The sequence below is a fragment of the Triturus cristatus genome, chromosome 5_1 (assembly GCF_964204655.1).
Source record: "Triturus cristatus chromosome 5_1, aTriCri1.1, whole genome shotgun sequence".
Lineage (NCBI taxonomy): Eukaryota > Metazoa > Chordata > Amphibia > Caudata > Salamandridae > Triturus > Triturus cristatus.
In genome coordinates, this window is record NC_140587.1 from 28,322,302 (window position 1) to 28,337,037 (window position 14,736).

Here is a 14,736-nt window from a genome sequence, read left to right on the forward strand (position 1 = left end):
CAAATTGGAACTAAATCCCTGCCATTGCAGCCTGTGTAAGTTGGTGCTTGAACCACGTACTAAAGATATAGGTTTTCTATATCTTGGGTCACTGCACTAAAAACCTAAAAGTCTCCCCTATAGCAGACCTTCACAATCCTGAGGGTAGGGTGTTTGGTTCTAAGTGAGAGGGTGCATCCAGTGTAAGAAGGACACTCCTGCAGCGTACAGAGTCCATTCTCCCGGGTTGTCAGTGAAGTCACCATATTCTATATAGAGGGGTACCACGTAATTACATGATGACAATCTCGAAGCTGGTTGCAATGAAAACCTATCATACTTGGTATCAAACATGTTGGAATCATACCCCAACACCATAAACGGTGTGGGAGGTATGATTCCAAGCACTGGAAGAGCCCTCCATTGGGCTCTCAGTGTATCCAGTACCAGCCTTCTTTCCCAGACAGCAACAAATGGTTGCTGCCGACCAGAGACACATTTCTACCCTCCTGCTACTGAGCCAAGCTTGAGCAGAGGAAGGTGGAACAATTGGCATCCTGTCACTGGTAGGTGTGACCACCTCCCAGACATGATTTAGTGTATTAATGCTGAGTGGGTGCACTTGCCAGGGACATAAAGTCTGCATGAGGGACACATTTGGTGTCCCTGTTCACGGTCCAGTTCAAACTAGTCCAGGGAGCAGTTGCTCCCGCTCTAGCCCAAAACTAGACAAAGGACATGGAAGTAATCTCCCCCCTGTCCAGACCTTCCCCTGGGAGGGTCCCCTGAATCATCTCAACCCTTTCCCTAGGTTACTTAAGGGCGTACCTGGGTGTAGGTCCCTAGATTCATCGTGGGGCAAGATTCAATTCCAATACCACTTCAGCTTTGACCGTCCGGACACTCTGGACTTCGCTGGACTTTGCAAGGGCCCAACTTTGTCCCCCTGCTTGTCTGCTGCATTGTCTGTGTCTGTGCTTTATACAGAAACCCTCCAAGGCCTGTGGAGCATCAAATACACTTGAAGGAATCTCCCTTGAAGTGAAGGAGTCACTTTCCAGCAATTGCAAGCACCTCAACACTGCTGACAGGTCTGCTGATCCCAAGCTCCTGTGGACTCCGAAGGGTTAAACAACACAAGTGGTGCTTTACTACGTCCCTCCAGGCCCGAGCTGTCCTCTCACCGCGTTTGAGCCCAGTATCCTTCGTACAGGCTGCAATAACTGAACCCCTAAGCACTGAGTACTTTTGCAATGGCAAACGCTTATTGGCAACTTTGCAACAAGTGCATCGAGCTCCAAGTAGCCTAAACCTCCGGAAACTTCTACTTTCAAGATCTTCAACCACATCACATTGTGTACACCCTGGCCTGCTGCTTTGATAAGCTGCCCGAGGTCCTCCTGTGACTTCAGTGCCTCCAGCCTGTGAGTCCTGTGGAGGGTCATCTATGACTTCTTTGGGCTCCCCCAATTACTTGGGGCTTGCCCTGATTCTCCTGCTCTTGGTGAGTCTCCTGGACCTTGGTGGTCCCACCTTTGTACTTTCCTAACTTCCTGCTTGGATTGCATTTACCAAGACTTGTTTGTGCTCCCACCTGAAACAGACCCCTCAGCACTTGACATCCTTTGTGGAACAGCTTGTATCCAGCTCCTGGTTATCCTAAGCATCGCCTGGTCCCCACAGCTACAGAGTCAAGGTCATCAACATCATCCGTGAAGCACCTGACAGTGGAGCGTATTCGTCTTCCATGTCTCCTGGTCACTCCTGAGTGACATAGACTCTGTCCCCTCTGCGTTCAGGTACTCTTCTTCAAGAATCAACATTTGCATTCCCACAGCCAGTATCTCCTCTTCCATCAGCAGCACTTTTCTGAAGTTCTCCATTCGGTTCAACAGCGGTTTCAGACACCACTTCACACCTATGCACCCGGCTTCCCTGGTATAGGTAACGTGGGTACTAGGGTATCCACGGGTAAGGTGCCTCTACAACCTTCGGTTTTTATGGTGTTTCTTCAGGGTCCACTGGGAAAGGTCCTTAATCTTTAAAAATCCAACCGCGACTTACACGTAGAGTTGTACGGAGCCCACGGTCGTGTTCCCACACTGCAAGCGCTCTCCGGGGGGGTCCCTATCTACTCACCTTGGGTGGTTTTGTTGGGGTCCCAGCGATTGTACGCCCTCTCGACATTGTCCTGACTCGAGTCGTGGTTCTTATACCACTTTCTTAGTATATGGTTTGGTCCCCCACTGGGACCAACTGTGCCTTAGTGCTATTTACTGTGATTTATTTGATAAAGTATTGTGTGCTTTGTGTCTATCACCATGTAGGAGATACTGTAACATACTAGGTAGTGTTATATAATTAATACATATTATTGACAATACTTTACGGTTCTTTTTCATTTAATCTATACTATAAGATTGCATTCTGGTAAAACAAGCTGCTTTACACTCCTGCAAAACTCAGCCTGAAGGCTGCTCTCCACAGCTACCACTTGGAGAGCTTTAACGGTTGTCTAAGACCTCTTAAATCACCATAATGGTTGTCTGTAATGGTGAAAGGTGTCCACTTACATTAGTGGACATCATATACCAGGCCAGCTTCTCACAGAAGGCCTTACAGGTGATATCAACTCTGAATTATTTAAAGTCAAAGTTTCCTGTACTGCATAGATAGTATGGTGGAGGCCATTGTGTCAGTAGTACCTTATGTGAATTTGGCATGTACTCCACAAAGGGGGGGGGGGGGATTTCGCTGTCCAAATCTAGTCAATCATTTGATATTTCAAAATAGCCTCAATTGTTTTACAATATAACGGAAATTGAAAACACAGACATCCTTCTTCTTAGCACCTTACCATTCGGCTGAAGAGGATTGAAGCACCAGATGGTTCCCGGTTTGCTGTCATCATAGCAGCAGCCTTTTACATTGCACTGATCTTTGGTGATTCCTCCGTAGCCACAGTTGACTCTTGATTTTGGTTCAATGGCACATTTGACTGTGGAAAACACATTTGTTTACATAAAAGATACATCTTGCAATCACAGGTTAGCAAATGAAACTGCAGATTGTCTATCAAAATCCATCAGGTTGAATTTATATTATACGTAACTCAATTGTAGATATGTTGGCAAATCCAGAGAATACACACATTGTGGTGCATTTTCCTTCTCTGCCAAGACAGAGTTGGAAACTTCATCAAAGATAGAGTTGTCCAGCGTCAGTAGTTGTATTTTCACCTAAGCAGATCTAAGCACCATGGACAAAGACACTTGAATGGAAAATCCACAAATGCCCTCCTCTGCCAGTGGATTTTCTGCGCTAGTGTAATTTCCATCTCAAAGTGTGGACACTACAGATGCACCCACAAAGTGGGAGTACACTGCCAATGACTGCATGTCTACTCTGCCTAACATACTGGGTGAAGTAGATGATTCTAATCCGTAAGTGAAAGGCGACTCCCTTTGTTCAGCAAGCTGCCACAGTAATGACTCCAACAGACATAGTGGCATATCCCTCACTCACATCAGGCAACTAATATTCAACTGCTTTTAGCATCATTTACTCAACAAGGACACCATGGGTGAAGCAGCTGGAGTATTGTATGTCGTGGAATAACAGCCATATGCAGCACCCCAAAGTAGCTATGCAGCTAGAAGTCCACAAAGGAAATCAACCATTTCCGTTGAGATTTTATTTACTGTCCTCCTTCAAATGAGTAGGTAAGTCGCTTACATTAATGCAACAATATTTTCCTCTAGAAATCTGCTGAAAAGTCCTCCTTACACTGGACGAATACGTTACAGTTATGTCCTGAGCAAACTAATGCTGCAATAATTGGCAGAAAAATTAGATGAGCTGTTCTGGGTAATGTGTAGTGGGTTACATATGCGTCAGATTCAGAGACTCTCATCTCTTTACATTTTAGAATTATTGCTCATTTCCTAGAAAGCACTCATTACACAGGTGTTTTATTTATTCCTACTGTTCACTAAGACTTTTTCCAAATTCAAATTATCATTCTCTGTGTGTAGATATTTCTCAAATTTGCTATCTTACGAATATTTACCTGATGTCATCTGACAAAGTTGTTTTGGGTATATTCTGTTATATCATTGGGAAAATTGGGAAGGGTCCTTAATCTTTAAATCTCCAACCGCTACTTATACGTAGAGTTGTATGGAGCCCGCAGTAGTGTTCCCACAGTGTATGTGCTCTCCAGGGGGTCCCTATCTACTCACCTTGGGTGGTTCCTTGGGGTCCCATCTATTCTACATCCTCTCGACATTGTCCTGACTCGAGTGGTGGTTCTTATACGACTTTCTTAGTATATATTTCGATCCCCTCTGGGGCCCACTGTGCATTAGTGCTATTTACTGTGATTTCTTTGCTAAAGTATTGTGTGCATTGTGTCTATTTCGGTGTAGGAACTTTTGTAACGTACTAGATAGTGTCATATTACCTACTGGCGGTCGCCAGTAGGTAGTTATAGTTAGGACCACGTTTCCATAGGAAATCCGCAACATTCTATTTTGAATAACTTTGGCGCCGGTCGACGAATCCTCGCGAATTTTTCAAAATAGGTGGGGCGCTCCGCTCCGCTCCTACCCTGAAAGTCTCGGGGTGATTCGTCAAGCGGGGGCTGAGATAAAAGGGGGGTCCCAAAACGCGTTTTTCCCATGCATTTTTCCATAGGACCTTTAGACAGGGCTACAGCCCGAACGGCTGAACAGAATTACTAGAAATGTGGCAGAGAGGTAGTCCTCAGGTCAAGGAAGTGCCTTTTGTAGGTTTGGTGTAAATCTGTTCAGTAGATTCTGAGAAAATAGCCTTTAAATCAATATATATATCTGAGCCAGCTTACGGTGCGCTTACGGTACGCTTACCGTACGCGTACGGTGGCGTGCGCGAGCGCGATTCTGATTGGCTGTTACATCTAAGTAAACATTCGAATCGGTCGAAACCAGGAAGCGGCGGCCGCCATTTTCTCTCTCGCACTCTGAGGGGGGGCTGTAAACAAAGGCAAAAAACATATAAAGGGGCTGTTTAGACAGCGCCCATGCACATAGCCATGTTAGTTGAGTCCTCAAAGATCCCCCAAGGCCAAAAACGGTAAATTTTTATTTTTTGAAAATGTTGCCGATTACGCTTACCGTACGCGTACGGTGCGCTTACGCTAAAAATTTTAATAAAAAAAAAAAAACACTCTCTGTGCATGGCATATTATTGTCATCACTTACAAATTAAATTTAACAGATTACCTATCACAAGGAAGCGCATAATATGTCCTCCATGTGCGCACGGTGCGTAACGTGGGCACGCGGTGCGCGTAGCGCACTGCGTGCCCACCTTGCGTGTACGGCACTAAATGCGTAAAGTGGGCGCGCGGTGCGCGAAGCGCACCGCGTGCTCACTGTGCGCGCACGGTGCGCGAAGCGCACCGTGCGCGCACGGAACGAACTGCGTTAAGTGGGTGTGCACGCCACGAATGGCGTAAAGTAAATTAGCATTTCAAAAACCGTACAAATTCACTGAAAAAACCATAGGTTTCACACACGTTATAGTTAGGAATTAGCATTTAAAAAACCTTGCTAATTCAATGAAAAAACCATAGGTTTCACACATGTTATAGTTAGCTGGAAATTTTACTGATAAAAAACCAATGAAATTCCCCCGTTATAGTTACTGTAGGCAACTATAACTCACGCGACCGTAATCCTCTGCTGATGACATATGTGTCTTTATGAAAAAAAAAAATTTGTAAAATATGTATAGCTAAAATTTAATGGAAGAAGACATGGGCAAATAAGTGTCTAAATACAGTATTAGCATCAGCAGAGGATTGCGGTCGTGTGAGTTATAGTTGCCTACAGTAACTATAACGGGGGAATTTCATTGGTTTTTTATCAGTAAAATTTCCAGCTAACTATAACATGTGTGAAACCTATGGTTTTTTCATTGAATATAATATATACATATAATTAAAAATACTTTGTGTTGTTCTTTTCCATTTAATCTATCCTATAAGATTGCATTCTGGTAAAACAAGCTGCTTTATACTCCTTCAAGACTTAGCCTGAAGGCTGCTCTCCACAGCTACCACTTAGAGAGTTTAACGGTTGTCTAAGACCTCTTAAACCACCATAAGGGTTGTCTGGACTGGTGCACGGTGCCTGCTTACATTAGTGGACATCATATACCAGGCTTGCTTCTCACAGAAGGCCATAGAAGTGATACCAACTCCGAAGTATTCAAAGTCAAACTTTCCTGTACTGCATAGATAGTATGGTGGAGGTCATTGTGTCAGTAGTTTCTTATGTGAATTTGGCATGTATTCCACAAAGAGGGGTATTTCGATGTTCAAATCTAGTCAATCATTTGATATTTCAAAATATCCTCAACTGTTTTACAAGAAACCGCAAATTGAAAACACAGACGTCCTTCTTCTTAGCACCTTACCGTTCGGCTGAAGTCGATTGAAGCACCGGATGGTTCCCGGTTTGCTGTCATCATAGCAGCAGCCTTTTACATTGCACTGCTCTTTGGTGATTCCTTCGTAGCCACAATTGACTCTTGATTTTGGTTCAATAGCACATTCGACTGTGGAATACACATTTGTTTACATAAAAAATACATCTTGCAATCACAGGTTAGAAAATGAAACTGCAGATTGTCTATCAAAATCCATCAGGTTGAATTTATATTATACATAACTCTATTGCAGATCTGTGAGCAAAACCCAGAGATTACACACATTGTGGTGCATTTTCCTTCTCTGCCAAGACAGAGAAGGAAACTCCATCAAAGATAGAGTTGTCCAGCGTCAGTAGCTGTATTTTCACCTAAGCAGATCTAAGCACTATGGACAAAGACACTTCAATGGAAAATCCACAAATGCCCTCCTCTGCCAGTGGATTTTCTGCGCTAGTGGAATTTCCATCTCAAAGTGTGGACACTACAGATGCACCCACAAATTGGGAGTACACTGCCAATGACTGCATGTCTACTCTGCCAAACATGCTGGGTGAAGTAAATGTTACTAATCCTTAAGTGAAAGGCGACTCCCTTTGTTCAGCAGTCTGCCACGGGAATGACTCAACAGAGTTAGTGGCAGATCCATCACTCAGATCAGGCAACTGATATTCAACTAGTTTTAGCATCATTTACTCAACAATGACACCATGGGTTAAGCAGCTGGAGTATTTTGCATCGTGGAATATCAGCCATATGCAGCACCCCAAAGTGTCTACGCAGCTAGAAGTCCACGCAGGAAATCAACCATTTCCTGTGAGATTTTATTTACTGTCATCCTCAAAATGAGAAGGTAAGTCTCTTAAATTAATGCAACAATATTTTCCTCTAGAAATCTGCTGAAAAGTCCTCCTTACACTGGACGAATACATTACAGTTATGTCCTGAGCAAACTAGTGCTGCAATAATTGGTAGAAAAATGAGATGAGCTGTTCTGGGTAATGTGTAGTGGGTTACATATGCGTCAGATTCAGAGACTCTCGTCTCTTTACATTTTAGAATTATTGCTCATTTCCTACAAAGCACTCTTTACACTGGTATTTTATTTTATCCTACTGTTCACTAAGACTTTTTCCAAATTCAAATTATCATTCTCATTGTATAGATATTTCTCAAATTGACTATCTTACGAATATTTACCTGATGTCATCTCAAAAAGTTGTGTTGGGTATTATCTATTATATCATTGAGACGACTGGGAAGGGTCCTTAATCTTTAAAACTCCACCGCGACTTATGCGTAGATTTGTACGGAGCCCGCTGTAGTGTTCCCACCGTGCATGCACTCTCTGGGGGGTCCCTATCTACTCACCTTTGCTAGTTCCTTGGGGTCCCATCGATTCTATATCCTCTCGACATTGTCCTGACTCGAGTGGTGGTTCTTATACGACTTTCTTAGTATATGGTTCGATCCCCTCTGGGGCCCACTGTGCATTAGTGCTATTTACTGTGATTTCTTTGCTAAAGTATTGTGTGCATTGTGTCTATCTCGGTGTAGGAACTTTTGTAACATACTAGATAGTGTCATATAATATATACATATAATTAAAAATACTTTGTGTGGTTCTTTTCCATTTAATCTATCCTATAAGATTGCATTCTGGAAAAACAAGCTGCTTTATACTCCTTCAAGACTTAGCCTGAAGGCTGCTCTCCACAGCTACCACTTAGAGAGCTTTAACGGTTGTCTAAGACCTCTTAAACCACCATAAGGGTTGTCTGGACTGGTGCACGGTGCCTGCTTACATTAGTGGACATCATATACCAGGCTTGCTTCTCACAGAAGGCCATAGAAGTGATACCAACTCCGAAGTATTCAAAGTCAAACTTTACTGTACTGCATAGATAGTATGGTGGAGGTCATTGTGTCAGTAGTTTCTTATGTGAATTTGGCATGTATTCCACAAAGAGGGGTATTTCGATGTTCAAATCTAGTCAATCATTTGATATTTCAAAATATCCTCAACTGTTTTACAAGAAACCGCAAATTGAAAACACAGACGTCCTTCTTCTTAGCACCTTACCGTTCGGCTGAAGTCGATTGAAGCACCAGATGGTTCCCGGTTTGCTGTCATCATAGCAGCAGCCTTTTACATTGCACTGCTCTTTGGTGATTCCTTCGTAGCCACAATTGACTCTTGATTTTGGTTCAATAGCACATTCGACTGTGGAATACACATTTGTTTACATAAAAAATACATCTTGCAATCACAGGTTAGAAAATGAAACTGCAGATTGTCTATCAAAATCCATCAGGTTGAATTTATATTATACATAACTCTATTGCAGATCTGTGAGCAAAACCCAGAGATTACACACATTGTGGTGCATTTTCCTTCTCTGCCAAGACAGAGAAGGAAACTCCATCAAAGATAGAGTTGTCCAGCGTCAGTAGCTGTATTTTCACCAAAGCAGATCTAAGCACTATAAACAAAGACACTTCAATGGAAAATCCACAAATGCCCTCCTCTGCCAGTGGATTTTCTGCGCTAGTGGAATTTCCATCTCAAAGTGTGGACACTACAGATGCACCCACATATTGGGAGTACACTGCCAATGACTGCATGTCTACTCTGCCAAACATGCTAGGTGAAGTAAATGTTACTAATCCTTAAGTGAAAGGCGACTCCCTTTGTTCAGCAGTCTGCCACGGGAATGACTCAACAGAGTTAGTGGCAGATCCATCACTCAGATCAGGCAACTGATATTCAACTAGTTTTAGCATCATTTACTCAACAATGACACCATGGGTTAAGCAGCTGGAGTATTTTGCATCGTGGAATATCAGCCATATGCAGCACCCCAAAGTGTCTACGCAGCTAGAAGTCCACGCAGGAAATCAACCATTTCCTGTGAGATTTTATTTACTGTCATCCTCAAAATGAGAAGGTAAGTCTCTTAAATTAATGCAACAATATTTTCCTCTAGAAATCTGCTGAAAAGTCCTCCTTACACTGGACGAATACATTACAGTTATGTCCTGAGCAAACTAGTGCTGCAATAATTGGTAGAAAAATGAGATGAGCTGTTCTGGGTAATGTGTAGTGGGTTACATATGCGTCAGATTCAGAGACTCTCGTCTCTTTACATTTTAGAATTATTGCTCATTTCCTACAAAGCACTCTTTACACTGGTATTTTATTTTATCCTACTGTTCACTAAGACTTTTTCCAAATTCAAATTATCATTCTCATTGTATAGATATTTCTCAAATTGACTATCTTACGAATATTTACCTGATGTCATCTCAAAAAGTTGTGTTGGGTATTATCTATTATATCATTGAGACGACTGGGAAGGGTCCTTAATCTTTAAAACTCCACCGCGACTTATGCGTAGATTTGTACGGAGCCCGCTGTAGTGTTCCCACCGTGCATGCACTCTCTGGGGGGTCCCTATCTACTCACCTTTGCTAGTTCCTTGGGGTCCCATCGATTCTATATCCTCTCGACATTGTCCTGACTCGAGTGGTGGTTCTTATACGACTTTCTTAGTATATGGTTCGATCCCCTCTGGGGCCCACTGTGCATTAGTGCTATTTACTGTGATTTCTTTGCTAAAGTATTGTGTGCATTGTGTCTATCTCGGTGTAGGAACTTTTGTAACATACTAGATAGTGTCATATAATATATACATATAATTAAAAATACTTTGTGTGGTTCTTTTCCATTTAATCTATCCTATAAGATTGCATTCTGGAAAAACAAGCTGCTTTATACTCCTTCAAGACTTAGCCTGAAGGCTGCTCTCCACAGCTACCACTTAGAGAGCTTTAACGGTTGTCTAAGACCTCTTAAACCACCATAAGGGTTGTCTGGACTGGTGCACGGTGCCTGCTTACATTAGTGGACATCATATACCAGGCTTGCTTCTCACAGAAGGCCATAGAAGTGATACGAACTCCGAAGTATTCAAAGTCAAACTTTACTGTACTGCATAGATAGTATGGTGGAGGTCATTGTGTCAGTAGTTTCTTATGTGAATTTGGCATGTATTCCACAAAGAGGGGTATTTCGATGTTCAAATCTAGTCAATCATTTGATATTTCAAAATATCCTCAACTGTTTTACAAGAAACCGCAAATTGAAAACACAGACGTCCTTCTTCTTAGCACCTTACCGTTCGGCTGAAGTCGATTGAAGCACCAGATGGTTCCCGGTTTGCTGTCATCATAGCAGCAGCCTTTTACATTGCACTGCTCTTTGGTGATTCCTTCGTAGCCACAATTGACTCTTGATTTTGGTTCAATAGCACATTCGACTGTGGAATACACATTTGTTTACATAAAAAATACATCTTGCAATCACAGGTTAGAAAATGAAACTGCAGATTGTCTATCAAAATCCATCAGGTTGAATTTATATTATACATAACTCTATTGCAGATCTGTGAGCAAAACCCAGAGATTACACACATTGTGGTGCATTTTCCTTCTCTGCCAAGACAGAGAAGGAAACTCCATCAAAGATAGAGTTGTCCAGCGTCAGTAGCTGTATTTTCACCAAAGCAGATCTAAGCACTATAAACAAAGACACTTCAATGGAAAATCCACAAATGCCCTCCTCTGCCAGTGGATTTTCTGCGCTAGTGGAATTTCCATCTCAAAGTGTGGACACTACAGATGCACCCACATATTGGGAGTACGCTGCCATTGACTGCATGTCTACTCTGCCAAACATGCTGGGTGAAGTAAATGTTACTAATCCTTAAGTGAAAGGCGACTCCCTTTGTTCTGCAGTCTGCCACGGGAATGACTCAACAGAGTTAGTGGCAGATCCATCACTCAGATCAGGCAACTGATATTCAACTAGTTTTAGCATCATTTACTCAACAATGACACCATGGGTTAAGCAGCTGGAGTATTTTGCATCGTGGAATATCAGCCATATGCAGCACCCCAAAGTGTCTACGCAGCTAGAAGTCCACGCAGGAAATCAACCATTTCCTGTGAGATTTTATTTACTGTCATCCTCAAAATGAGAAGGTAAGTCTCTTAAATTAATGCAACAATATTTTCCTCTAGAAATCTGCTGAAAAGTCCTCCTTACACTGGACGAATACATTACAGTTATGTCCTGAGCAAACTAGTGCTGCAATAATTGGTAGAAAAATGAGATGAGCTGTTCTGGGTAATGTGTAGTGGGTTACATATGCGTCAGATTCAGAGACTCTCGTCTCTTTACATTTTAGAATTATTGCTCATTTCCTACAAAGCACTCTTTACACTGGTATTTTATTTTATCCTACTGTTCACTAAGACTTTTTCCAAATTCAAATTATCATTCTCATTGTATAGATATTTCTCAAATTGACTATCTTACGAATATTTACCTGATGTCATCTCAAAAAGTTGTTTTGGGTATTATCTGTTATATCATTGGGAAGACTGGGAAGGGTCCTTAATCTTTAAAACTCCACCGCGACTTATGCGTAGAGTTGTACGGAGCCCACTGTAGTGTTCCCACCATGCATGCACTCTCTGGGGGGTCCCTATCTACTCACCTTTGCTAGTTCCTTGGGGTCCCATCGATTCTATATCCTCTCGACATTGTCCTGACTCGAGTTGTGGTTCTTATACGACTTTCTTAGTATATGGTTTGATCCCCTCTGGGGCCCACTGTGCATTAGTGCTATTAACTGTGATTTCTTTGCTAAAGTATTGTGTGCATTGTGTCTATCTCGGTGTAGGAACTTTTGTAACGTACTAGATAGTGTCATATAATATATACATATAATTAAAAATACTTTGTGTGGTTCTTTTCCATTTAATCTATCCTATAAGATTGCATTCTGGTAAAACAAGCTGCTTTATACTCCTTCAAGACTTAGCCTGAAGGCTGCTCTCCACAGCTACCACTTAGAGAGCTTTAACGGTTGTCTAAGACCTCTTAAACCACCATAAGGGTTGTCTGGACTGGTGCACGGTGCCTGCTTACATTAGTGGACATCATATACCAGGCTTGCTTCTCACAGAAGGCCATAGAAGTGATACCAACTCCGAAGTATTCAAAGTCAAACGTTCCTGTACTGCATAGATAGTATGGTGGAGGTCATTGTGTCAGTAGTTTCTTATGTGAATTTGGCATGTATTCCACAAAGAGGGGTATTTCGATGTTCAAATCTAGTCAATCATTTGATATTTTAAAATATCCTCAACTGTTTTACAAGAAACCGCAAATTGAAAACACAGACGTCCTTCTTCTTAGCACCTTACCGTTTGGCTGAAGTCGATTGAAGCACCAGATGGTTCCTGGTTTGCTGTCATCATAGCAGCAGCCTTTTACATTGCACTGCTCTTTGGTGATTCCTTCGTAGCCACAATTGACTCTTGATTTTGGTTCAATAGCACATTCGACTGTGGAATACACATTTGTTTACATAAAAAATACATCTTGCAATCACAGGTTAGAAAATGAAACTGCAGATTGTCTATCAAAATCCATCAGGTTGAATTTATATTATACATAACTCTATTGCAGATCTGTGAGCAAAACCCAGAGATTACACACATTGTGGTGCATTTTCCTTCTCTGCCAAGACAGAGAAGGAAACTCCATCAAAGATAGAGTTGTCCAGCGTCAGTAGCTGTATTTTCACCTAAGCAGATCTAAGCACTATGGACAAAGACACTTCAATGGAAAATCCACAAATGCCCTCCTCTGCCAGTGGATTTTCTGCGCTAGTGGAATTTCCATCTCAAAGTGTGGACACTACAGATGCACCCACAAATTGGGAGTACACTGCCAATGACTGCATGTCTACTCTGCCAAACATGCTGGGTGAAGTAAATGTCACTAATCCTTAAGTGAAAGGCGACTCCCTTTGTTCAGCAGTCTGCCACGGGAATGACTCAACAGAGTTAGTGGCAGATCCATCACTCAGATCAGGCAACTGATATTCAACTAGTTTTAGCATCATTTACTCAACAATGACACCATGGGTTAAGCAGCTGGAGTATTTTGCATCGTGGAATATCAGCCATATGCAGCACCCCAAAGTGTCTATGCAGCTAGAAGTCCACGTAGGAAATCAACCATTTCCTGTGAGATTTTATTTACTGTCATCCTCAAAATGAGAAGGTAAGTCTCTTACATTAATGCAACAATATTTTCCTCTAGAAATCTGCTGAAAAGTCCTCCTTACACTGGACGAATACGTTACAGTTATGTCCTGAGCAAACTAGTGCTGCAATAATTGGTAGAAAAATGAGATGAGCTGTTCTGGGTAATGTGTAGTGGGTTACATATGCGTCAGATTCAGAGACTCTCGTCTCTTTACATTTTAGAATTATTGCTCATTTCCTACAAAGCACTCTTTACACTGGTATTTTATTTAATCCTACTGTTCACTAAGACTTTTTCCAAATTCAAATTATCATTCTCATTGTATAGATATTTCTCAAATTGACTATCTTACGAATATTTACCTGATGTTATCTCAAAAAGTTGTTTTGGGTATTATCTGTTATATCATTGGGTAGACTGGGAAGGGTCCTTAATCTTTAAAACTCCACCGCGACTTATGCGTAGAGTTGTACGGAGCCCGCTGTAGTGTTCCCACCGTGCATGCACTTTCTGGGGGGTCCCAATCTACTCACCGTTGCTAGTTCCTTGGGGTCCCATCGATTCTATATCCTCTCGACATTGTCCTGACTGGAGTGGTGGTTCTTATACGACTTTCTTAGTATATGGTTTGATCCCCTCTGGGGCCCACTGTGCATTAGTGCTATTAACTGTGATTTCTTTGCTAAAGTATTGTGTGCTTTGTGTCCATCTCGGTGTAGGAACTTTTGTAACGTACTAGATAGTGTCATATAATATATACATATAATTAAAAATACTTTGTGTGGTTCTTTTCCATTTAATCTATCCTATAAGATTGCATTCTGGTAAAACAAGCTGCTTTATACTCCTTCAAGATTTAGCCTGAAGGCTGCTCTCCACAACTACCACTTAGAGAGCTTTAACGGTTGTCTAAGACCTCTTAAACCACCATAAAGGTTGTCTGGACTGGTGCACGGTGCCTGCTTACATTAGTGGATATCATATACCAGGCTTGCTTCTCACAGAAGGCCATAGAAGTGATACCAACTTCGAAGTATCCAAAGTCAAACTTTCCTGTACTGCATAGAGAGTATGCTGGAGGCCATTGTGTCAGTAGTTTCTTATGTGAATTTGGCATGTGTTCTACAAAGAGGGGTATTTCGATGTTCAAATCTAGTCAATCA

The 14,736-nt window shown here is 42.0% G+C and overlaps 1 protein-coding gene across 1 annotated transcript in view; it reads right to left on the reverse strand.

Annotated features, from left to right (window-relative positions):
* LOC146829998 (uncharacterized) overlaps positions 1–14,736 on the reverse strand; it is a 129,920-nt gene that overhangs the window by 42,745 nt on the left and 72,439 nt on the right. The window contains exons 11-14 of the mRNA XM_085603681.1: positions 12,724–12,864; positions 10,629–10,769; positions 8,534–8,674; positions 2,837–2,977 (exon numbers count right to left, since the gene is read on the reverse strand). Coding sequence (XP_085459807.1) covers positions 2,837–2,977; positions 8,534–8,674; positions 10,629–10,769; positions 12,724–12,864 — 564 coding nt within the window. The remainder of the gene's footprint in view (positions 1–2,836; positions 2,978–8,533; positions 8,675–10,628; positions 10,770–12,723; positions 12,865–14,736) is intronic.